This window comes from Bos javanicus, chromosome 21 (assembly GCF_032452875.1).
Source record: "Bos javanicus breed banteng chromosome 21, ARS-OSU_banteng_1.0, whole genome shotgun sequence".
Lineage (NCBI taxonomy): Eukaryota > Metazoa > Chordata > Mammalia > Artiodactyla > Bovidae > Bos > Bos javanicus.
In genome coordinates this window covers 4,737,795-4,761,587 of record NC_083888.1, presented here as the reverse complement: position 1 = coordinate 4,761,587, position 23,793 = coordinate 4,737,795, and the positions used below count along the sequence as shown (strand labels likewise).

At 37.0% G+C, this 23,793-nt stretch overlaps 1 protein-coding gene across 1 annotated transcript in view; it reads right to left on the bottom strand.

Annotated features, from left to right (window-relative positions):
- Positions 1-261: 261 nt before the first annotated feature.
- GABRG3 (gamma-aminobutyric acid type A receptor subunit gamma3) overlaps positions 262-23,793 on the bottom strand; it is an 846,425-nt gene continuing 822,893 nt past the window's right edge. Inside the window, exons 7-10 of the mRNA XM_061394211.1 lie at positions 23,277-23,429; positions 17,904-18,100; positions 17,136-17,195; positions 262-9,149 (exon numbers count right to left, since the gene is read on the bottom strand). Of these exons, the coding sequence (XP_061250195.1) occupies positions 8,868-9,149; positions 17,136-17,195; positions 17,904-18,100; positions 23,277-23,429 (692 nt within the window). The 3' untranslated portion in view covers positions 262-8,867. The remainder of the gene's footprint in view (positions 9,150-17,135; positions 17,196-17,903; positions 18,101-23,276; positions 23,430-23,793) is intronic.

Here is a 23,793-nt window from a genome sequence, read left to right as displayed (position 1 = left end):
CTGTTTCTGGGCTTCATCAAGAGTGGAGAAGGGCACATGCTTTGAACATAAGTCACTTGTAACCTCTCCCCTCTTTCTTAACATTTGCAGAATCTGCCTCTGGGTAGTGTTAGCAGAAGGGTGAGCCTCCGAGAGGGGCAGTTGATGTTACACTCCCGCCGGTGGGAAGGCCCCCACCCATGTGGACCTGAAAGCCCGTGCCTTTTCCCAGCCTCCTGTTTGGCCATTCAAAACAAGAAAGATACCTACTCTTGGCTCAAATATTTCTGACAACATGTGCATTTATTTGTATTAGAAGTACAAACATAGGAATCCAAATACAAATACAGAGGGCAGCCTAGCCCACCCCGAGCAGGGCACAGTGGGACCAGACTGGCAAAGCAAGGTGTAGTGCCTCCCATGTCTCAGTGCTGCCCGCATTGCCAAGGCACGCTGGACACAAGTGTGCCCACTTTTCTCTAGGAAATCACGAGCCGCACAGCTAACAGGGAGTCACATCCTTGACAGAGAGGAGGAGGATGGCAGGACCTCGGACCCAGAGCCAGAGCCTTCAGGCCCTCATGGGATGACAGTAGAGCAGGGGCTGTTGGATGCCACTTGATGAAGGCAGGGACCCTGGTTTGGCCCTCAACCCACTTGCCTGGAAAGGGACCAGAGCACACATTTGGCCAGGGCAGGTCACCTCTCAGGACCAGCTCTCTACACTGAGCCTCTCTACACTGAGTGCTCAATGCAGATTCCAAGAAACCCTCAGATTCTGCAATCCTTCTCCTCTCTCCCACTTGGAGGAGATGAATCCACAGGCAGGAAGGATTCCATCCATGCAGAGAGCAGATATGCAAATCTTCTCTGCCTTTCTGCCTGGAGCATCTCCTAGGGCACCTGACGGTTTTCCTTTATACACATGTTTCAAAAAGAGACGACTACATATTATGATTAACTCTTACATGTGGCACAGTTCACACTAAACCTGGTACTTTCTCACAATATACATGAAATCTGTGTCCTAAACAAGTGTTACAGAGGCTATTTGCCACCTATATCTTGAAGAACTACTTTTGGCTTATCAGTTAAAATAGACCACTATGCACAAATGACCAAGAAGTAACTTAAGTGTGCCCTAGTGAAAATGTGATGGTCTGCTTTCAGTAAAAGGCAGCCTCATTTGGACTTCAAAACAATTTCTGATCAGTTATTTAAGCTTGATTTTCTTTTTAAAGAAAAAATGTGGCCCCACGTTTTCAGGAAATAAAAAGATAGTTCTATCTGTTTCTTTCTTTTTTTTCCATAAAAAGAAAAAGCTTGAGAAGCTAATATGCTTTCATTAGGAAACTGTGCTCCTTTCTACTTGTTTCAGCTATGTTTAGGGTGGTAGGTAGAGTAATACACACGCTAATAAGTTGTTCCAGTTTTACCACTGTACATAAGGATATAAACACATACGTCACTGCATGTAAACACAAGATGGCCCCTTACTCCTCATAAAACAATCCAGGCCTAATCCCTGAAAATTGTTGCTCTTTGTCAACTTTCCCCAGAGAATTCATTCATGAGGAATGAATCTCTCACTTAGTTCAGGAGCTGCTTATAAGGAAAAACATGTCATGTAGTTGCACAAACATATGCTTGTAAACATTGTTCACTAGCACAAAATTAATCATTTTGAAGGTCAAGAATGATCGAAAGTTTCCTTTTAAGTGTTTTCATAGAATTAGTCTAAACAGCTAATATAATAATAAATACTGTAAATTTCATGAATATGTTTTACTTGTGTCTATTTCTATCCAAAAGTAAAAATCTCAAGATATATTAGAAAGAGTCAAAGGTTAGACCCAAATTATATAATAAGAAGCATATTGATTGTCTGTTGGGGCTAACAGAAATCTGAAGTGTACATAGTAGCATTCATTTTAGGGAAAAATGATAGATAGTTCTTAGCCAATTTAAATGTTAACTTCTTGAAAAGGAATAAAAAACATCAAGCACCATAAAAACAACAAAAACCAAACCAAGACAAAATAAGAAACAAAAACACAAATCCACAAGCCACCAAAAAGCAATTAGGTGGAATATTCGCCTAAGGAATAATTTCAAATTCTGATTGAGGCAAGGTAGACAAACAGGACCTCTGGGACAAAGTACAGTTCTGGAAATGTTTCTAGGAAAGCAAATATTTGAACTGTGTATTTAATATTTAAACTGAAATAAAACTTTTTTATTTTCTCTTTTTAAGTTCTAATTTTGTTTTAGTTTGGAAAAGAAATTGAACTTTCATGTTGCATGAATAGTTAAGCTCTAGGATGCATACATGTATGCTCAGCAGTGTCCGACTCTTTGTGACCCATGGACTGTAGCCCACCAGGCTCCTCTGTCCATGGACTTCTCCAGGCAAGAATACTGGAGTGGGTTGACATTTCCTATTCCAAGGGGATCTTCCTGATCCAGAGATCAAACCTATGTCTCTTGTGTCTCCTGCATTGACAGGCAGATTCTTTACAACTGTGAAACCCAGGAAGCCCCAAAGCACTAGTAAGCGTGTGTGTGTGTGTGTGTGTGTGTTCAGTCATGTCTGACTCTTTGTGACTCATGAACTGTAGCCCACCAGGTTCCTCTGTCCATGGAAATTTCCAGGCAAGAACACTGGAGTGGGTTGCCATTTCCTTCTCCAGAGGATCTTCCTGACCCCAAGGTCAAACTCATATCTCTTGCATCTCCTGCATTGGCTAGTGGGTTCCTTACCACAAGCACCACCTCAGAAGCCCAGCACTAGTGTGGAACCTGGAAAAGGATACATAGATGATGATGATAATGATGATGATGATGATGGTGGTGGTGGAGGTGGTGGTGGTGGTGATGGTTATGACAGTAGTGATGATGATGATGATAATGGCAATGCAGCATAATTTACTTCTAAAATCCTGTCATATTCAGCTGCCAACTTAAAAATTTGGTCAGCAAGTTAAATAAGCTTTCTGTAAATATATATCATTTAATTTCATTGAAAGTCACTTCAGAATGAAGTTTGTTTTTTTTTTTCTTTAAACTCTCTGTAGCTTCCAGGGTCACCCTGCCCTAACCAGTGCGTGAAATCGGTAAACGGGGCAGGTTAGCTGAGTGGTGGATGCATTGACTGGAACTGCCACAGCTAGTTAGGGTGATGAGGTGTTCTAATCTCAACAAAGTGACTGAAGTGCTTCTCTGTGTATTGAGTGGCTTTCACCTGTCAATTGACAAAGCTGACACCCTAAATCTTTCCTTTTGTAAACAGCCAATGAAAACAAAATCTGCTGTAGTAAACAAGAACCAAATTAAAGTGCTCATCATTTGTTCCTGAAAATCAGTCTGGCACTGAGTTCTGCTTTTTAATGGAAAATAAGAGCTTTAATACTTTTTGTGGAAAAGTGGTTATTGGGAAAAAGAAAGAATCTCAAAGAGCTGGAAAAGGAGAAAATATAACAGCCACCTTCTCAGTCTGGGGGATTTCATTATTGGCAATCAATCTTCACTGTACTTTCCAACCTGCACAGTTTAAACTGTTCAGCAGTTAGAGACCATCCTTCCCTGCAGAAACCACTATCATCCTCACATTGTAGAACAGTCCACTGGGCTGAGAAAATGTTGCGTTGGGCTTATAAATGCCAAAAAAAAAAAAACAAAACAAAACCCCAAAACAAAACAAACCTCAAGGTGGTAGAGGTAGGTGATGATCTGATTAATTCAAGAAAAACAACTTTACATTTCCCTCTCATTACCTGAATGGCACATTCAAATATGTTGCTTTATGTGTGAGTGTACATGGGCATTGTGTGCATGCTCCTGTGTTATATCTACCTAATTGTTTTCTAGCTCATGTTTCTGTATAATACAATTTTAAAAACTGGCTTAGTTAACTCAAAACATTGAAGACTTGTTAGTAAATGTACTACTCTCTTAGGACTGATATGCTGCTGCTGCTAAGTCGCTTCTGTTGTGTCCGACTCTGTGTGACCCCATAGACAGCAGCCAACCAGGCTCCCCGTCCCTGGGATTCTCCAGGCAAGAACATTGGAGTGGGTTGCCATTTCCTTCTCCAATGCGTGAAAGTGAAGTCGTTCAGTTGTGTCCGACTCTAAGCAACCCCATGGATTGCAGCCTACCAGGCTCCTCCATCCATGGGATTTTCCAGGCACGAGTACTCGAGTGGGGTGCCATTGCCTTCTCCGTAGGACTGATATAAACCAGTCTAAACTTTGGTTTTTCTGTGAGCAGAGCAATGAGATTTAAGATGTTTCATTGACAACATTAAAAACGAAAGCATCATTTAACTAGACATTTTGAAAAGAAAGTAGGAAACATTCTCTTTTGATCTAAATAGAACTGCTGCTAAGTCGCTTCAGTCGTGTCCGACTCTGTGCGACCCCATAGACGGCAGCCCACCAGGCTCCTCCATCCATGGGATTTTCCAGGAAGGAGTACTGGAGTGGGGTCCCATTGCCTTCTCTGTAAATAGAACTAGGCTAGGTTTATATCCTGGAATTGCTAAGTTTTAATCAGAAGAAATTGTAAAAGAAGGAGTGAGAATTACTAATGGATGCTCTTCAAAGATTACCAGATATTTTATTTTAAAAGCCAAAGTTTTATTTTCCATAGATATGACTGGCTAAGTTGTTTACCTATTATCTCAACTCTTATTTCTGTCTTTTATGGTGTTTTATCCCCATAATCATAGAAATCTGTTTTTACAGTAAAAGGTAAGTTAACAAAGAATTTGAGAAGGGGTCGTTTAGCCTGAACTTTTACTTTTGGTCTTTGGATATGATTATACACTGTGGCAGTACTGTTAAGTTGCGTGAATCTGAAGGTTTTCTACAGGCAAATTTGAGGGGAAAAATGTACAGATTACACACTACCTCAGTTTTGGGAAATTTGAAGGGGACTTCAACAGAAAATTTTGAGTTTCACATTACAGTGTGTTTACTATCTAATTCTTTCTTTCTTATTTACAGACATCTTTCTGAATATTTTTAAATGTGATGGTGTTCTGAAGTCTAATAGTAAATATTTCAGCGTGCATTTGCATCAGATTATCCTTATCTCGTCACTCACATTTTGTCTTTTTACAGAAATTGAGGATGAAATTTCGTATGTATATAAATTTCAGAACACATCAGACAGTAGCAAGATCGTGGAAAGAATTAAAAATGTTTGTATTTTGAGAGCACTGGTTTGGTATAGCAAGTATAATGGCATGGAGACTAGTTAGAGTCCTTAAAGTCTTCAAAGGAAGCCACAGAAAGTTTTCAGTTATTGGCAGCCAAGATAAATGGATAAAAATGAAGTTTGTATTTGTTTTGAGTCGTAGCCCTTTTAATAAAGAATGCCCTGTTGTGGCAAGTATCCACGAATGCAAAATAGGGTTATCAATTACCATTCTTGCTTCCAGAGTGTGATATTTTGCAGAGGAACAAAAAATCTGTCTATACCTTTTTACTACAGCAAGGTGTGACCAGGTAAAAAGACTTGGTGTGAAGGTTCTAAGTGAACACTCACATTCTATCACAAGCGCAAATTGCACTGACTCTTAGATTGGCCCCGATTTCTCATATGTAGCCTGAAAATGCTTTGTCATAAAGGAAAGGCATTGCTTCAATTAAAGAGTCCACAAAAATTTAGTTTTTAATTGATTTGATAATATAATTAAGGATAAAACTGTTGGGCACATAAAGAAATCTTGTCTTCACCATTCATAAATGATAAGTAAAATCTGGCATGAGATATATATGATCACAGGACATGAAAAATCTACATGATATATGTAATTTAAGATTTATGTGTTATTTTAAGGCATATGCTGGGTAAATTAGGGACAGTATTGACTGGGTCCAGAGTAAGTTATAGCTATATTGTCCTTCTCAGTCATGTATGTGACAGTCTGTGTTCTGGCCTGTGGTATTCAGACTTTGCAGAAACTGAAACTTTCTAAGATCCGAAGATGCATTTTGCTCTAATTCCATTGGTGTGAAATTTCTTTTTTCTCTGTCCAGCCTAGATGCAGCTTAATAGAGACAGTCACAGTTGTAAGTATGAGGTATGGTGGTCAGAAATTAGAATTTTTTGTCAAAATGTGGAACAGTCATTTCCTTAATTTAGCGTTTCTAAAAGTGAGGAGCACAGTAGCACTTTTGAAATGCAGGTCACTCAACTTCCCTACAGCTGCCATCTAGCCACCAAATATCACTCCCCATTCTACATGCAAAGCAATCTGGGTGGAGCTGTAAGGATGTAGTATCTGTGAACAGTCTTGCACAATGCTCACCATACATACCCTACTAACCAAGCATACTGGTGAAAGAGAGTCCTTCAGTTAAAGAGTGATACAGTCCCTTCACACTATCCCAGTGCTCATCCTCTTCCTTCTTCCATAAAGTAAACTCATACCTACTTAAAAGCATGCCCCTGAGCTCTGCACCTGTGTGAGGTACATACCAATTTCCTTTATTGAAGACTGAAATGGTTTATCTGGGGAGCTGGGATCAATAAGGAGAACTTAAATGGGCAAGCTGCAGAGAAGCAGGCATTGATGTGTTCTCAGGGAATGCTTTTGTTCTTCTTAGTAAGATCCCGTAGTGGATAGATGTGCAGAAATCCAGTTTAGGCTCTGTGATCTGTTACACTCTCTTGAGGTGAATGTTCTGCTTCATGGAAAAGGAACCATAAACCAGTGTGTTTAGATCAGCAGAATGACTGATACTGGGAGGGAGAGATTGGTTGGATTCAGAAAACACAGATGATCCTATACTTAAAATTTCATAAGAGTTGCCAATGATGCTCAATTATTGAATGGCCTTGAAATAAGAGGCCTCAGTAAAAAATTTTTAAGGTAAAGTTGGACTTAATATATGCGATAAAAATGTTTTTAAGTTATTTTTCTGCCAAGAATTTCACTGAAAAATTCAGCTCCTTCCAGAACTTTTTAAAAAAAGAAATAATGAATTGAAATTTTCATATTGCTAGAAAGTTGAGAATTGTGTTTGTAGAAGAACCTTGGGATGCTCTCCCTGGGTGTTTAGTTCCTCTGGTGGGATGTGGTCAGGGCACCTCCAGAACCCCTCCCTGCTGTTGAGTGAGTGGGAGGTTGATGCCTGAGAGATAGGACGAGACTGCTAGTAGGTACAAGTCTCCAATAGCACAGAAATTTCTGTTGGGCTAATAGATTCAACCTGTTTCTCCACAAATACTTACTGTTTTTTGTGTTTTAAATTGGACTTTCAAAATAAAAACCAATTGGTTTGTGGCCTATGTAATAAGTATCAAATCAAAAGGCATGGAAGGAGTTGACAGGAAGTAACTCAATGTCTCACATTATATAGACTTTTCCTTGAAAATCGGGTGATAAAGATCAATATATTTGCATTCACTTGATGTTCATAAAAATTGACTCATCTAATTTCAACTCTTCTGGTCTCTTCCATTCCCATGTCTTCTGTGTCTGGTGTGCATTCATTAAATTGTATGAATTAGCACTTTTATATACTTTTCCTGCATAATGTTTTACCTTTTTTTCTGAATAATAATAGTATGCACAATACATAATTAAAATAAAATTATATGGTTTCCAATAAAACAAATTCAATTTTCTATGTGATAAAGATGAGAAGCAGAGTTAGTACCAAAATTTTAATAATGGCAAAGCATCTGTTAAACTAATGGTAAGACTTTTTTTCCCCCCTATCTATGGTGGAAAGCTTCTGAAGAGTCTTGTGAAGTACATACTAGCATCCAGTTATAACAAAGAACTAATATCAATAAGCAAGTTTGCTTTGTGTTATAAAAATATCAAAAGAGTAATAATTTCAAGGTTTCTTTTCCTTTAGCATCTTGCTACCTATCCTTATTCGAAAATATAAAATAATTTTTTTCGTCAAAATATATCATTGATGATAGCCATGACCCATTGTTTTGCATCTAAAATTGATTTGACTTGAAAGTTAATATTCACTAAGAAAAATTTGTAAAAATTCTATCTACGTTTCTTTCACACTCTGGAAAACAATTTCAAAACCAAAGCTTGTGAATGCTATATACCTTTCTTTGCAAGGTAAAGATAATCATTGAACCTATAATAGAGTATACTCTGGGGTTGCCTCTTGGTCTAATAAAACACAATTCTTAGGATAAAATGTTGGACTTACGATGTTCAGAGATAGTAAACCTCTTTGACTTCAGCAACATGAGAATTTTGAAAATCAGACTGTTTCCTCAACTGAACACTTGTGGATGAAACAGATATAACCTTTCCAAACTTAGGGTGAGGTTATTAGATAAAAGTACACCAACCAGTAAAGGTGGTGACAGAGCAAAGAGGCCACGGAGAGAGGAACTGGGTGGTAACTCACTGCAGTTCACACTTGAACTCAGGCTGCCGGTGGCTGACGTCAGCATGAGTGTCTCAGTCAGCAGCGACTCTGTGCAGCTGGGCGCCAGTGCTGCCGAGGGCCCAAGTGAAAATACAGAAAGGGTGGAGTCTGAGAGAGCTTCTCAGATATTTGCTTGTACGTTTCACAGATTTCTTCACAAAAGAAAATTGGGAACTGCTTCCAGTATCCAAAACACATTTATAAATATCACCAAGCTACAGATTCAGCAAAGGATTAGCAAGAAGATCACTTTAACACTCAGTTAACTTGTGTGTGCACACGCATATATCTGTGGGTTTGAAATACGTAATAGAAATATCTGCCACATATTCCTACACTGCTCAAAAGTGATGTATTTCAGATAAACTGATCAGTGTCTTCCTTGCTACTCCGGTTAGTCACTACTGGTCTGGGGACGATGAAAGTTTAGAGGAGAGTCTAATGCTCTTCACTTATCACCTGGAAGAAGAGTTAGAGATAGAGGTATCCCACCCAATAAACCAAGTTGAAGAGCAGGAATGATGTAGGGAAAAAGACCCGTGAGTATGAGTCCAGTTCCAAGATGTCTATGTGAATATGTCCTTTTCTCCAAGATCCTGATTTGCATTCTTCATAGCAGCAGAAGAAACTCTGACAGTCTTTGCCATCCAAACACTCATAGACACAGGTATCTTCTAATTCCTGCCAGTACACGGAATTGTTTAGAGTAACTGTTACAGGTGGTGGTGGCCTCATGTCAAGGAGAGAATAGTTCTGCAGACAACAAGAACAACACAAAAATCATCATGAAATGCATCAAGGACAGCTTGAGATGAATCAAGCAGTAAGCATAGATTATGCCTGTCCACAATAACGGTGATAATGCTGTGCCCCATGCCTGCTCCCCCATCCCTGCTGTGGAGAGTTCAATCTCTGCAAATCTAATGGAAAAACAAAACACTAGAGTTCAGTTTTCAAAACTTGTGTTTCTCAGATGATTGATAAGGGAGATACAGCATTTTTTCAAATGTGTACTAGACATTTCAAGTCCCTGTTCTGCCTACTTCTTTGCTGATTTGGAGCATATATGCACACACATTATATACAATTCTTCAAATGTTAAACAATACTTATATAAACTTGTGGAGAAATAGATTTCTTTTCTTTCTAATTAGCAGACAGTAAAAAAGCTATGGTGTGTAGGAACGATAAGAGAGAATCTTCTTGTTCCATGTAGTTCAGGTTAAAAAATGAGCTTTCAGTGTGTGAACACCAGACATTGCTTGTCATCTCTTGACAGTCAAAAATTGTATACAATTGGAATGTTTTGTTTTCTACTTCACAAGCTCTCTTCCTGATGTGGAGAAGTCAATATTTGGGCAGATAAGGGGAGGGGATGACTTACAGTCACTCATAAATGAGAGGAATCATTCTTAACCTTGAGTAATGGCTTCAAATAGACTTGTCAATTCTTCAGGCAGTTGAAGAACTCTCCCATACAACTAAAACTGTGTACTAAATTGAAGTTTTTAGAGAGGATCAGTTCAGTTCAGTTCAGTCACTCATTCACTCAGTCACGTCCAACTCTTGCAACCCCATGGACTACAGCACACCAGGCTTCCCTGTCCATTTATAGAGGACAAATTTCTAAGTTTGACTGAATAACATATGAAAACTAAAAACCATGGTTGTCTTTCTGTTCTAATTTTATTTATGCTGCAGGAACTGAGGATCTGAGGTGTCAAAGGGAACTGTATGTGTCAGTGGAGGCTGAAATCAAGGGAGAGGGATGCACACAAGTCCTTTGCTTAATGCTGGAAGAGAGGTCTTTCAGAATTCATCATGAATACTATATATATATTTATTATATATATTATTACATATATTTTATTAATACATATATTATATAATATATATAAAATAATATCATATATATTATGTATATATACATACACAATATTGTACATTGTATAGACAATATATAATATTGTAATATATTGATTAAAATAATTAATTACAATTATTAATATAATATACAATAAATTATATTGTATACTATACTGTCTACATAGTATATTATATAATATACAACAATTAATTACAATTTATTAATTATAATATTGTAAAATTGTGATATTATAATTATTGCAATATTGTAATATTATTGTACTATTGTAATATATTATTGTAATATATAAAATATTGTATATGTATATAATATATATGATATAATTATGTATAATACATGATATATATCATTATATAATATACATATATATAATATAATATATTACATTAGCAAGAAGAGATAAGAAAGCCTTCTTCAGCAATCAATGCAAAGAAATAGAGGAAAACAACAGAATGGGAAAGACTAGAGATCTCTTCAAGAAAATCAGAGATAACAAAGGAACATTTCATGCAAAGATGGGCTTGATAAAGGACAGAAATGGTATGGACCTAACAGAAGCAGAAGATATTAAGAAGAGATGGCATGAATACACAGAAGAACTGTACAAAAAGATCTTCATGACCCAGATAATCACGATGGTGTGATCACTGACCTAGAGCCAGACATCCTGGAATGTGAGTCAAGTGGGCCTTAGAAAGCATCACTACAAACAAAGCTAGTGGAGGTGAGAGAATTCCAGTTGAGCTATTCCAAATCCTGAAAGATGATGCTGTGAAAGTGCTGCACTCAATACGCCAGCAAATTTGGAAAGCTCAGCAGTGGCCACAGGACTGGAAAAGGTCAGTTTTCATTCCAATCCCAAAGAAAGGCAATGCCAAAGAATGCTCAAACTACGGCACAGTTGCACTCATCTCACATACTAGTAAAGTAATGCTCAAAATTCTCCAAGCCAGGCTTCAGCAATATGTGAACCATGAACTTCCAGATGTTCAAGCTGGTTTTAGAAAAGGCAGAGAAACCAGAGATCAAATTGCCAACATCCGCTGGATCATGGAAAAAGCAAGAGAGTTTCAGAAAAGCATCTATTTTTGCTTTATTGACTTTGCCAAAGCCTTTGACTGTGTGGATCACAATAAACTGTGGAAAATTCTGAAAGAGATGGGAACACCAGACCACCTGATCTGCCTCTTGAGAAATTTGTATGCAGGTCAGGAAGCAACAGTTAGAACTGGACATGGAACAACAGACTGGTTCCAAATAGGAAAAGGAGTACATCAAGGCTGTATATTGTCACCCTGTTTATTTAACTTATATGCAGAATACATCATGAGAAATGCTGGACTGGAAGAAACACAAGCTGGAATCAAGATTGCCAGGAGAAATATCAATCACCTCAGATATGCAGATGACACCACCCTTATGGCAGAAAGTGAAGAGGAACTAAAAAGCCTCTTGATGAAAGTGAAAGTGGAGAGTGAAAAAGTTGGCTTAGAGCTCAACATTCAGAAAACGAAGATCATGGCATCTGGTCTCATCACTTCATGGGAAATAGATGGGGAAACAGTGAAAACAGTGTCAGACTTTATTTTTCTGGGCTCCAAAATCACTGCAGATGGTGACTGCAGCCATGAAATTAAAAGATGTTTACTCCTTGGAAGGAAAGTTATGACCAACCTAGATAGCATATTCAAAAGCAGAGACATTACTTTGCCAACAAATGTTCGTCTTGTCAAGGCTATGGTTTTTCCTGTGGTCATGTATGGACGTGAGAGTTGGACTGTGAAGAAGGCTGAGTGCTGAAAAATTGATGCTTTTGACCTGTGGTGTTGGAGAAGACTCTTGAGAGTCCCTTGGACTGCAAGGAGATCCAACCAGTCCATTCTGAAGGAGATCAGCCCTGGGATTTCTTTGGAAGGAATGATGCTAAAGCTAAAACTCCAGTACTTTGGCCACCTCATGTGAAGAGTTGACTCATTGGAAAAGACTCTGATGCTGGGAGGGATTGGGGGCAGGAGGAGAAGGGGACAACAGAGGATAAGATGGCAGGATGGCATCAGTGACTCAATGGACGTGAGTCTGAGTGAACTCCGGGAGTTGTTTCTGGACAGGGAGGCCTGGCGTGCTGCGATTCATGGGGTCACAAAAGTCGGACACGACTGAGTAACTGATCTGATCTGATCTGATCTGATAGTACTATAAATACAATATCAATAATAATAATAATATAATAACAATAATATAATATAATACCAATAAATAAATAAGAAACATATCATATAATAATAAATATATTATATATAATATACACATATAATAAATAAATAATAAATATATAATATAATAATAAATATATTATATGTATAATATATCATATTATATATAATTCTATATTCTATATTCTATTATATATCATAATATATACTATATGCATATAATTATATAAATTATATATTATATATAATAAATGTATGTTTTATATATATCATATAAATATAAATATTATATATCAAATATGTAATATATTATCATTATATATTTTATATATTATATATATAATAAAATATAGTATTATATGATGTATATAATATACTATATATAATCTACAATATAACATACATACAATATTATATATATAATATATTTAATATGTATATTATATATTAATATATTAGATATATTATATAATCATATTATATATGTTATATAATATATAATAATATATACTATATATACATATACAATATGTATATTGTATATATATACAATGTATATATGCATACATATATACATGTATACATGTATAATAATATACAATATGTATATATTATAATATAAATGATATAATCTGTTTCATATAATATATATAATATACATTATTATATAATCTGTATAGTTACATAATATATAATATACAATATTATTATATAATATATAACATGTATAATAATATATATAAAATGTATATCCATTGTATTATATTATACCTTATTATATTATTTATATTATAATATATATTGTTTACACATATTAATTGATATCTATTATATATTATAATGGTGAAGGCAATGGCACCCCACTCCAGTACTCTCGCCTGGAGAATCCCATGGATGGAGGAGCCTGGTGGGCCGCAGTCCATGGGGTTGCTAAGAGTCGGACACCCTCAGTCGTGTCTGACTCTTAGCGATCCCACTTTCACTTTTCACTTTCATACATTGGAGAAGGAAATGGCAACCCACTCCAGTGTTCTTGCCTGGAGAATCCCGGGGACGGTGGAGCCTGGTGGGCTGCCGTCATATATATTATATATTTATATAAAACTAAAACCCATAATTACAAGGAAATATGGCACCTTTTTCCTTCTACTTCTGGATATTACATTGATTGGATATTTTTCTAGCTCTGTGGTAGAGGATTCAGTTTCACTACTGGTAGCCTTTGGGGCATGCTTTTAATTGGGAAATGTCTGTGTGAGGACTAACCTAAATCAAGATGCTCTGGGCCAATAGCCAGTCAGGGGGCCATGGTGTAGCTGCCTACTTTCTTCTACAATTCTAGGCAATCGGAAGAAATAAAAACCTTGGTGTTCCTCAGGTTCTAGTGTAGGTGCATGTTCTCCAGGTTAATGGTTCTTAAACCTGAGTGGGTGTAAATTTCACCTGGAAGTTTGCTGAGAAAAGCAAATTCCTGACTTTGCTCTGGTTCATTTGACGAATTTGGTTTTTTTTTTTTTTTTATAATTTCCAATTAGAAAAATCTGCTTTTATTAAATAACAATTGTACATGTGTTTTGACAGTGTTCAGTCAGATTTTCATTCTTTTATTTCTTCAACCTTTTTAACTGTGCAGTGTCACACAAAGATGTCCAGCCATTACAAGCAGGCAGGACCAACATGAGGAGCTGACTCAAAATGGGCATCAGAAATCTCTGCAGGGATGGAGACAGCTCACTAGAGATTAAAAGGATGCCCAACAAGGTAACATGCTAAAAAGCGTATGATTTCTGAGGACAAGAGAGAACTATATACCTCACTTCTTCATTTAGAGAACTAAAATCCATGATCACTGAAACAAATAATAAGAGATCTCTAGTTATATCTTTATAGCTCACTGTTGTAAAATGACATATTACAATATAGAAATAAAACTTATAATGTTAAGAACTGTAAATAGCCATATGTTAAATTGTTTAAGTACTTCTTTAAATTCAGTCCCCCCCCATTTGTCAAGATAATTTCAACTATGCCCCAAATAGAGATTTTAATTAATGAATCTCCAGGGTCATCTTCAGCCCAGCTAGTCCCTGCCTGACTCACACCTGTTTTGCTTCTTTGTATAATGCAGTTCCTTGACTTCTTCAGAACCACTGCACTTCCTGGGCAGCAAGTACTACTGCATACTCAGAGTGGACTAGCCTTGTATTTTATGGGTTAGGTTAACTGAGGCACAGAACAGTTTGGACGACTTACCCCCAAAGCAACATATGACCCTCAGGGGGCCAGCTCCTGTCCCTGGTTAGTGAGAGGCTGTTCATCTCTGCTTTTCCTTTTTGAGGAGAGTGGCCCCTTAACTAACCTAACACTAGATATTTCAGAATAGAACTGAAGACATTATCATCCAACAGTTGAAAAACCCCAGTTTTTTTTTTTTTTTTTGTCTTCTGAACTCCTGTTGAAGACTCTCTGATTATGTCATGCTAGCTGGCCTGGCACCCCACTCCAGTACTCTTGCCTGGAAAATCTCATGGACGGAGGAGCCTGGTAGGCTGCAGTCCATGGGGTCGCGCAGAGTCAGACACGACTGAGCGACTTCCCTTTCACTTTTCACTTTCATGCATTGGAGAAGGAGATGGCAACCCACTCCAGTGTTCTTGCCTGGAGAATCCCAGGGACGGGGAGCCTGGTGGGCTGCCATCTATGGGGTCGCACAGAGTCGGACACGACTGAAGCGGCTCAGCAGCAGCAGCAGCATCAACTGGCCTGGAGCCCTTTCTGTGAATTGTTTTTGTATGTACTTTCTTTAGGGTCATTACATTTTCCAGCTTAAAAATTTCTTCCAGTTTTGTGGCTATTTTTTTTCCTCTATGTTAAACATTCTTTATTACTTTTGACTGTATCATTTCTATACCGAAGATGTCAATATTTCTTCCTCCACTCTTAGCCCCCTGGTTGTGTGTGATAATGTATTTTCTGGGCCTCAGACTATTTGTTCTGACTTGTCTCTGTTATTTAGCATCCTCTACTTCCACCCCTTCCCATTACCTTTCAGTCTGTTGCTATTTGGCAGCATTTGCTGGCAAAATCTATATCCACTGTGGCTTCCCGCAACTAGAAAAATGGCTTCACTTCTGTCAGAACTATAATGATACATACTTGCAGAGTATAGATAATTATACAATCTCCTGATGAAATTGACTGAAATGAACTGAACATAAGATGCTGATTAGCAGCTAGAAAACCACTTATCATATACGGGTGGGCATAAAACATTCAGTGCAATTTGTGACTTCTTATGTACAAAGGGATAAAAATAATTAAAGTAAAAGTTGTCATATGGTAAAAGTGGTAGCTCACAATCAGTGATTTAAAGACATGTTTCTCAATTTTTCAATAGAGTCTTACATTAAGCTATATACTAAAAATTCAGGTAACACTAATAATTAAATACAATAATTTTTTAAATTGTGAAGATTCAGTCAATACTTATAGGACTTTACTTTTCCACATCTCAGTGTCCTTGTCAGTAGAGTGGGTTTTTGTGAAGATAGAATGAGTTGATAAATGAAAGTACTTAGAATATGTTGCCAAACAGAGTTAGCACTCAAAAGAAAGTCAGGGAGAGCTATGTCATTCTGAAGATAGGAAAGAACTTCCAAGCAGGACACAAGAGGCCGATACCACAAAAGGAAATGCTGATAGATTTGACAACAGGAGATTGAAGACACTGCATGTGGAAAAAAGCTCAAGAAATTGCAGTGACAGCATTATTAATGAAATCTGAAATAAAAACTACATACAAAACCAGACTAATATCCCTAATATATTCTATATGTGATTATATAAATTTTACATTGTATAAATGCAATAAATATAACTGGCAGATAGCATGCTACTTTAAAAAACTTAAAGGATAAAAATGTTATCAAAATTGTATAAAAACTTTTATAAAAATTAATGGACAGAAAAAGCAATTCACAGGAATATGTGAAAATCAAAAACAATTAAAAATATATTAAGCTTTATCAATAATCAAAGCAATGCCAATAGGAATAGTTTGTAGGAGTTGTTTGTATATTCAACTATTCAACTAAATGCAGGGAGAGTGACCCATATTGAGCAGTGAGTGACTCACACTGCTAACAAAACTGGTGGAATGTGATTTGGAAAAAACATGCAATTCTTTGACCCAGGCATTCTGCTTCTAGGAATTAATACTAAGAAAATAGTCACAAGTATGTATAAAACTGTAGTGATAAAAATATGTTCAAAAGTGAAAAGTTGTGGATTAGCCCAGTGTCCAGCCAAGATCATCTGTGCATGCATCAATCATGAACATATGATGCAATCATCAAAATGATCCTACAAATTAATATTTTGACCAAGAAGTGTATTCAGAACATAATTTTGAGTTACAGAAATATGTATGCTACACACTAATCCCTGAGTAGAAGTGATTTTTTTCCCTTTATTTTCCAAATTTTCTAAGTTGAACATTTCTTTGTAAATACATTTTTTAAAGGGAGTACATGCATTACTCTTTGGTCTTCAATAGATGCATTTGTAAACAACAATATTTTTCAATTGTAGTTTACACAAAGTTCTCAGAAATATTTACATTTGCAATGCTATACGTACAGACGGTGCTTGTAGGCTTATCCTTTCATGAATCCATCTTGAGGAATCTGCATGTAGTAACTACGAGGAAAGCAGAAAAAGCCATTGAAAACTTCCATGGAATCTGTATTACAGAACACTCTGATAATGAATAATCTTTAAGATGTGATTACATCAGTCCATGCCACTGGTAGGTGAAGCTGAAGACTGCTTGACAGTCACATTCATATCTTCTGAATACCTATCTTGTTTTTAAAAAGCCTTATTAAATTAACTATTTATATCATGTATAAAATCCTTATGAATAAGAACCATTTACCTCAAAATATTCTTCTACTACCTTCTGAGAAAATCTTAAAAAAATTTTTTTTTTGCATTTTTTTCTTTTTAAAAAAATTTATTTATTTTAATTAGAGGCTAATTACTTTACAATATTGTATTGGTTTTGCCATACATCAACATGAATCCACCACGGGTGTACACGTGTTCCCAATCCTGAACCCCCCTCCCACCTCCCTCCCCATACCATCCCTCTGGGTCATCCCAGTGCACCAGCCCCAAGCACCCTGTATCCTGCATCAAACCTGGACTGGCGATTCGTTTCTTATATGATATTATACATGTTTCAATGCCATTCTCCCAAATCATCCCCCACCTCCCTCTCCCACAGAGTCCAAAAGACTGTTCTATACATCTGTGTCTCTTTTGCTGTCTCGCATACAGGGTTATCGTTACCATCTTTCTAAATTCCATATATATACGGAGAAAATCCTTGCTACTGGAACTCACCGATGTTTTTTTCTTAGTGGTAGGTGGTTTTCTGCAACTTGAATAGTAGTTGAGGGTAGCATACTCCATCAGAGCAGCAAAGACAAATAAGAAGCACACAGTCACGAAAAGGTCCATGGCAGTCACATAGGACACCCGGGGCAAGGAGTTCCTGGCTATGGTGCTGAGTGTGGTCATGGTCAGCACTGTGGTGATGCCTGCACGGGGGACACACGGCAAGCTGTAAGAGACGCCAGACAGAATCCCTCCATTCCACACGCTGCTTTATTTTTATGTGAATCCTCCTTCTTGGCATTGCGTAAACGTAACAATACTTTTCATTGTAATGTACATATAATATTATAAGCAACATTTCCATAATACATTTTATTATAGTCTTCACAATATTAAAATATATGAATTAAGTTGATATCATCCCATTTATTCAGTAATTTTTGTATTGTTTGACATTTTTTTTGTTTGTTTGTTTGTTTTAATTAATTTTATTCTATTCTCAAACTTTACATAATTGTATTAGTTCTGCCAAACATCAAAATGAATCCACCACGGGTATATATTTTTAATGAAAGTGAGATTTGCAGTCCCCTATACTTTGTCTGTTCCTCATCTCACACTTTTCTTCTGGCCAGGTAAACTAGTTCCTGTCTTACTTCTCCTTTTGTATACAATTTGTAAACTCACCTTTTTTTGAAGACTCAGCAGAAACACCACTTTTTCTGAGGCAAATCACTTTATAGTACTCCAGGCAGAGCTGATAATACACACATCTTCACTATTCCTATACATTCTACGTGCCTCATTTTTTGCATGGTCACAGAGAGTTGCTTACGTCTTTGTGGTCTGCCTCCCTGCATAGAATGTGTGATCTTTAAAAGCAAAACTATATCTTGCTCATCCTTTCTTGCCCATTACATAGCACCATGTCTAGCATTCTAACTATTTCAATAAATACTTTTTATGAGTGCATTGATTCATTGGTTAATTAGTTAACTAATCACAGTATTAATCTGACTTTATTTCATATATGTTGGCCAACACTAAAGATTTAATCAAAGACTGTGGAGCAAATTTAAGAGATGTATATGTGATAGAAAGATCAGGTAGACATGACAGATGAATGCACATTAGTTCCTATCTTTACAGTAGTATCACAGCTCCTGTTTAGTGCCTCCCTGGTATGTCAATCAGCAAGAAATTGTAGAATAAGTCAAATAGAACAGCATGCACAGCATGGTCAGGTGTACAGGATATTGAACTAGAAGTCAAAGCCTTCAGCCTTGCTCTGAGCCTTCTCAACATTTGGTCAGATAAAGCCACTTACCCTCTTTGAATCAGTTTCTTTAATCAGTACAGTGAAAACAGAATGTCAGGCTCTCCTTATTGCAGGTGGGAAAGTTCTGATACATTTTGTAAAAATGCATTGTAAATTTGAAAAGTATACACTGATGGCAGGTAAATTTTTATGAAAAATATAGATTTTGTAATAAATGTTCAATTTAACATTTTCAAAATGTGGTGACCATGTTATGTCTAAAGAATTTGTAGGTAGGGCTTCCCTGGTGGCTCAGATGGTAAAGTGTTTGCCCACAATGTGGGAGACCCGGGTTTGATCCCTGGGTTGGGAAGATCTCCTGGAGAAGGAAACGGCAGCCCACTCCAGTATCCTTGGCTGGAAAATCCCATGAACAGAGGACACTGGTAGTCTACAGTCCACGAGGTTGCAACAGTCAGACACAACTGAGCAACTTCACTTTCACTTTCATTTTCAAGAAATTTGCGTATTTTTACTAAATTTCTTCAAAAAATTTTAAAGTTGATTCTTCTTCTCTTTTCATTTTGGAGTACCAGTTGAAGTTGTGTTATACATCTCTATATTGTCCCACAGATCACTGAGGCTCTGTTCAGTTTAGTTACTTCAGTTCAGTCGCTCAGACATGTCCGACTCTTTGCGACCCCATGAACTGCAACATGCCAGGCCTCCCTGTCCATCACCAACTCCCAGAGTTCACTCAAACCCATGTCCATCAAGTTGGTGATGCCATCCAACCATCTCATCCTCTGTCATCCCCTTCTCCTCCTGCCCTCAATCTTTCCCAGCATCAGGGTCTTTTCAAATGAGTCAGCTCTTCACATCAGGTGGCCAAAGTATTGGAGTTTCAGCTTCAACATCAGTCCTTCCAATGAACACCCAGGACTTATCTCCTTTAGGATGGACTGATTGGATCTCCTTGCAGTCCAAGGGACTCTCAAGAGTCTTCTCCAACACCACAGTTCAAAAGCATCAATTCTTCGGCGCTCAGATTTCTTTATAGTCCAACTCTCACATCCATACATGACCACTGGAAAAACCATAGCCTTGACTAGATGGAACTTTGTTGACAAAGTAATGTCTCTGTTTTTTAGTATGCTGTCTAGGTTGGTCATAACTTTGCTTCCAAGGAGCTTTCATTCTGCTCTTAAGCTCATTTAGTGATTATTTTCAATTTGACTATTATACATCTTATTCTAGAACTTCATTTTTAAGAAAGGTATTTGTTGATATTATCCATCTTGTCATTCACTAACATTGTATTTTCTTTTAAATCCTTGAACACCGTTATAATAGCTGCTTTAAAGCCCATATCTGTTGATTCAACATCAGAGTTGCATTTTAATGTTGACTTTTTTTCTTGATCATGGCTCACAATTATCTGCTTCTTAGAAAGCCTAGTAATTTTTTACTGTATATACAATATTGTAGATGATACATGATGGACTATGTAATTTTTTTAAAAGAATGTTGAATTCTTCCTTATAATAAATAGTTGATTTACTGGTGGTTTTGCTTGATTTGTCATGGCATGATTTGTTTCATTTAGGGGAAGTCTAGAGAATTGCTTTATTAAGCAGAGCCCTTCAGGTGTCTCAATTAAATATGCTAGTGTTGAGATTTCTCCACTCTTCTGGTCAGCAAATCTATTACCTGCAAGAATGATATATTTCTAGTATCCCTGTCCTCTTAACACCATGATGGCTACTCTTCGATAGGACTTGCATAGTTTCAAGTTGTGCAGAAATATTACTCTGTTTTGAAGCTGATCTTTAAAATTATACTCACTATGACCTCTGAATTTGTCATTGTGAGGTTATAACTTGAAGAATAGTTGCTAAATTTATGTTATGCCTTAGTCAGCTGATTTATCATGTATTTTATATAAGAATGCAAAACCAATATTGGGCAGAGGGGTCAGTTCAGTTCAGTTCACTCAGTAGTGTCCAACTCTTTACAGCCCCAAGGACTGCAGCACGCCAGGCTTCCCTGTCCATCACCAATTTCCAGAGCTTTCTCAAACTCATGCTCATTGAGTTGGTGATGCCATCCATCCATCTCATCCTCTGTCACCCCCTTCTCCTCCTGCCTTCAATCTTTCCCAGCATCAGGGTACTTTCCAATGAGTCACCTCTTTGCATCATGTGGCCAAAGTAGGAGCTTCAGCTTCAGCATCAGTCCTTCCAATGAATATTCAGGACTGATTTACTTTAGGATTGACTGGTTTGATCTCCTTGCAGTCCAAGGGACTCTCAAGAGTGTTCTCCAAAACCACAGTTCAAAAGCATAAATTTCTTGGAGCTCAACTTTCTTTTTGGTACAACCCTCACATCCATACATGACTTCTGGAAAAACCATAGCTTTGACTAGACGGACCTTTCTTGGCTAAGTAATGTCTCTGCTTTTTAATATGCTGTCTCAGTTGGTCATAGCTTTTCTTCCAAGGAACAAGTGTCTTTTAATTTCATGGCTGCAGTTACCATCTGTAGTGATTTTGGAGCCCAGGAAAAGAAAGTCTATCACTGTTTCCATTGTTTCCCCATCTATTTGCAATGAAGTGATGGAACCCAATGCCATGATCTTCTTTTTTTGAATGCTGCATTTAAAGCCAGCTTTTTCACTCTTCTCTTTCACTTTCATCAAGAGGCTCTTTAGTTCTTCTTTGCTTTCTGCCATGCTACTGCTAAGTTGCTTCAGTCGTGTCTGACTCTGTGCGACCCCATAGACGGCAGCCCACTAGTCTCCCTTGTCCCTGGGATTCTCCAGGCAAGAACACTGGAGTGGGTTGCCATTTCCTTCTCCAATGCATGAACGTGAAAAGTGAAAGTGAAGTAGCTCAGTCGTATCCAACTCTTCACAACCCCATGGACTGCAGCCTACCAGGCTCCTCCATCCATGGGATTTTCCATGCAAAAGTACTGGAGTGGGGTGCCATCACCTTCTCTGACATAAGGGTGGTGTTGTCTGCATATCTGAGGCTATTGACGTTTCTCCTGGCAATCTTGATTCCAGCTTGTGCTTCATCCAACCTGGCATTTCACATGATGTACTCTGCATAGAAGTTAAATAAGCAGGGTGACGATATACAGCCTTAACATACTCTTTTCCCAATTTGCAATCAGTCCTTTGTTCCATGTCTGGTTCTAACTGTTTCTTCTTGACCTGCATACAGATTTCTCAGGAGGCAGGTAAGGTGGTCTGGTATTCTCATCTTTTCCACAGGACAGAGGATATTTCCACAGGACAGAGGATATTAAAGGCTAATTTACCTTGTTCAAAAAGTACTGTGCTGTTAAACAAACAAGAATTAAAAAACCAACAGAAGTGGTGCAATGTAATATACAAGATTTTGCAGTTTTTTTTTTTTTTATATTGAGGTAGCTTGATTTCCAAAAGAAATTGTGAGAGTGCTGGTGGAAAGAACTATATATCATACATTATTAACAAATAAAAATATAGAAAGTTAGGCAAAATTCCCACCATAAAGAAAAACTGATATAAAACATGCACTACAATTCTAAAACCACTGAAATTTAATGTTTTATTAAGAGAACTTTGGGTACCAGAGAAAAATTTATGAAAAGACTTTGAGCATTAATGTGTAAATTATAGCTGAAAAGAATAATCATTTTCTTGTTTGCTGGTAAATGTGCTCTAGCCAAGCAGTACTTCTTTTATTGAAAGACTGTTTTACTGATTTGGTCACCAATCCTCAAAGGTTCTATTTCCATACACTGTTCTATTTCCATTCACTGACATAATGAGACTTTTGAGTGTGGCAGGTTTCAGAACATGACTACATTTTTAATGACATCATCCGTAGAGCACAGTACAGAATGATGCAATTGATTTATTTTGAATACCTGACTTCAACTTAAGTGGTACACAGGGAATTCTATTGTCAGGAAGAAAAATCTAACTTGTCTACTTAAAAATAAATAAAATAATCAAGTAGCCCTCAAATTAGATCAGTTACATTTGAACTTTTTCATTGAAAGTATTTTTATGAATATAGTTCTATATTAAAATTACAAAAAATGGTAGGAGACTTTTTTGAAACTCACCTAATGCTGTTCTTGCTGGTGTAGCATCTTTTTTGATCCAGAATGATACCCAGGACAAAACCACAGTCAGTATACAAGGAATATATGTTTGAATAGTGAAGTATCCCATTCTTCTACTCAATTCAAAATATATAGTCATGACAACATAGTCACCTGTAATGAAGTATTGCCAAAATTAACCAACTTTCTTGTGTTAAAATAATTCAAGGAAATAATTTATAACTTATTTTGTTAAATGAATGACTTGATAAAAGTATTCAAGTACAGCATTTATCAAATTGGGGAAAGAGTCAGAATTCTGGGGCTCTGAAACTTAATTTTTATTATATCCATGGCTGCATGAAGTATTTTACTGTAAAAGACACACAAAAAATACACATTACTTGATATGTATGATAGATATGCACATTTATTCTATGCCATTATTCTACACCATTTATTCAGGCCATTACTCAATGAGCTATTATCACTTCTGTCTAGCTGTATGTTACATGTTTAAAACCAAGAATAAGAAAAA